A 2466-nucleotide genomic window follows, 5' to 3' on the forward strand; every position below is an offset into this window, starting at 1 on the left:
CTGGTACTGTTATTTCTGTATACTGTATTTCACATATGGACATACTTAATTGATGTACTGGGTTTTAGACTGACAATAAAACAATTAATTTAATTTGGTCGTTATCTGTTTTAATATGTTAAGAGATGAAAAAGGATATGATGCTTGCAATAAGATATTCTGACTTTGAAAAAGCAGTTTTCTACTTATCTAATACCTTTAGAATTATGGTATTTCTCAATTTAAACATTCATTTACTCAGAATCAGTATTAAAATCTCGAAAATAAGTAATAACACTTCATTAAGATAATGAAGTAAAAAAACACTTAAAGGAAGTGAAATTCACTACCGCAAAAACTTCTTTGTAGGAGAAAATATCTTGGAAGACAAAATATAAGCACATTTTGCCTTGATTTAAGATATTTCATCTTAGTAAGATTTCAGTTTCAGTTTGCAGTAGTAGAACTATCGATAGGCTTTATTGCAATTCGGGTTGGGTAAAAGTAGCAGCCGTTGCTGGGGAATGGGCAGACGGGAAAAACAGGAAACAGACCTGAGGGGGAGCCAGGACACAAAAGAAAGACAGTTAAGTAATACTGTGGATACTCACAGTAGAACCACTCAACAGATCTCAAGCCCGGGGAACGTTAGGCCTGCAAAGACATTTGACAGAAGATAGTAAAGATGTTTGATGGCTATCCGTCTTTTCTTCATATCCAGGATTCTTCCTGGGGTATTTGCTTTCAATTAATTATACTGTTGTGTATTTGAGTTTGTTTTATTGCTATAATTAGATTCTCAGAAGCATTTTCATTGTTCTCATGTTTCCTTCTCTCTCAGCAGAACGTGGTCTGGAGGAGGTTTTAGATGCACATAGGCTCAGTCTGAAGAGGAGATGTGAACGTGTGACTGAAGGAACTGATCAAAGTGAAACCCTCCTCAACAGCATCTTCACTGAGCTCTACATCATACAAGGCCAGAGTGAAGAGGTTAATACCCAACATGAGGTGAGGCAGCTGGAGACAGCTTCCAAGAAAAATACCCTCCATGACACTCCAATCAAGTGCCAGGACATCTTTAAAGCCTTACCTGACCAACAGACTCTCATCAGAGCGGTCCTGACCAACGGAGTCGCTGGAGTTGGAAAAAGCTTCTCAGTGCAGAAGTTCACTCTGGACTGGGCCGAGGGTTTGGGAAACCAAGATGTCAGTCTGGTGATCCCGCTCTCCTTCAGGGAGCTGAACCTGATCAAAGGTGAGCAGTACAGTCTTCTCAGGCTGCTCCATGTTTTCCATCCAACCTTACAGAAGGTCACAGCAGAGCAGCTGGCTGTCTGCAAAGTGCTGCTCATCTTTGACGGCCTGGATGAAAGCAGACTTTCTCTGGACTTCAGAAACAATGAGGTTGTGTCTGATGTCTCTCAGCAGTCCTCAGTCAACGTGCTGCTGACAAACCTCATCAGGGGGAAGCTGCTTCCCTCGGCTCTCGTCTGGATAACTTCCAGACCTGCAGCGGCCAATCAGATCCCTCCTGAGTGTGTGGACAGGGTGACAGAAGTACGAGGCTTCACTGACGCCCAGAAGGAGGAGTACTTCAGGAGGAGATGGAGTGATGAAGACCTGTCCAGCAGAATCATCTCTCACATCAAGAGCTCCAGGAGCCTCCACATCATGTGTCTGATCCCAGTCTTCTGCTGGATCACTGCTGCAGTTCTGGACCACATGTTGACTACAGACCAGAGAGGAGAGCTGCCCCAGACCCTCACTGACATGTACTCACACTTCCTGCTGGTCCAGATCAAGAGGAAGAAGCAGAAGTATGAAGAGGGACATGAGACGAGTCCACAGCAGCTGACGGAGGCTGACAGGGAGCTTCTTCTGAAGCTGGGGAGGCTGGCGTTTGAACATCTGGAGAAAGGAGACATCATGTTCTACCAAGAAGACCTGCAGCGCTGTGGTCTTGATTTCACCGAGGCCTTGGTGCACTCAGGAGTTTGTACAGAGATCTTCAAAAGAGAGAGTGTGATCTTCCAGAAAACAGTCTACTGCTTTGTTCATCTGAGCATTCAGGAGTTTCTGGCTGCAGTCTACATGTTGCACTGTTACACCAACAGAGACACAAAGGTACTGAAGGACTTCCTGCAGAGAGACTGGCCCTATAAGAACAGTCAAAGCAGAGATCAGGATTACCCATCCCTGCATGTCTTCCTAAAGGGAGCCATGGAGAAATCCCTCCGAAGTAAAAATGGCCACCTGGACCTGTTTGTCCGCTTTCTCCACGGCCTCTCTCTGGAGTCCAACCAGAGACTGTTAGGAAGCCTGCTGTGTCGCACAGACAACAGACCAACATTAATCCAGAGACTCTTCAGAGGCATGCTGGGTCGCACAGACAACCGTCCAGAAACCATCCAGAGTGCCACCAGAGGCCAGCTGGGTCACACAGACAACAGACCAGAAACCATCCAGAGAGCCATCAACAACCTGAAG

General features: G+C 45.4%; 1 protein-coding gene across 1 annotated transcript; it reads left to right on the forward strand.

Annotated features, from left to right (window-relative positions):
* Positions 1-786: 786 nt before the first annotated feature.
* Positions 787-2463, forward strand: LOC104956629 (protein NLRC3-like; the record flags this gene model as incomplete). The annotated part of the gene is made up of 2 exons (XM_010784143.1): positions 787-2350; positions 2405-2463. Coding segments are annotated over exons 1-2 (1608 nt in total), but the record flags the coding sequence as incomplete, so codon positions are not given.
* Between the last annotated feature and the right edge of the window lie 3 nt (positions 2464-2466).

Source organism: Notothenia coriiceps, unplaced genomic scaffold, assembly GCF_000735185.1.
Source record: "Notothenia coriiceps isolate Sejong01 unplaced genomic scaffold, NC01 NC01_scaffold00026178, whole genome shotgun sequence".
Lineage (NCBI taxonomy): Eukaryota > Metazoa > Chordata > Actinopteri > Perciformes > Nototheniidae > Notothenia > Notothenia coriiceps.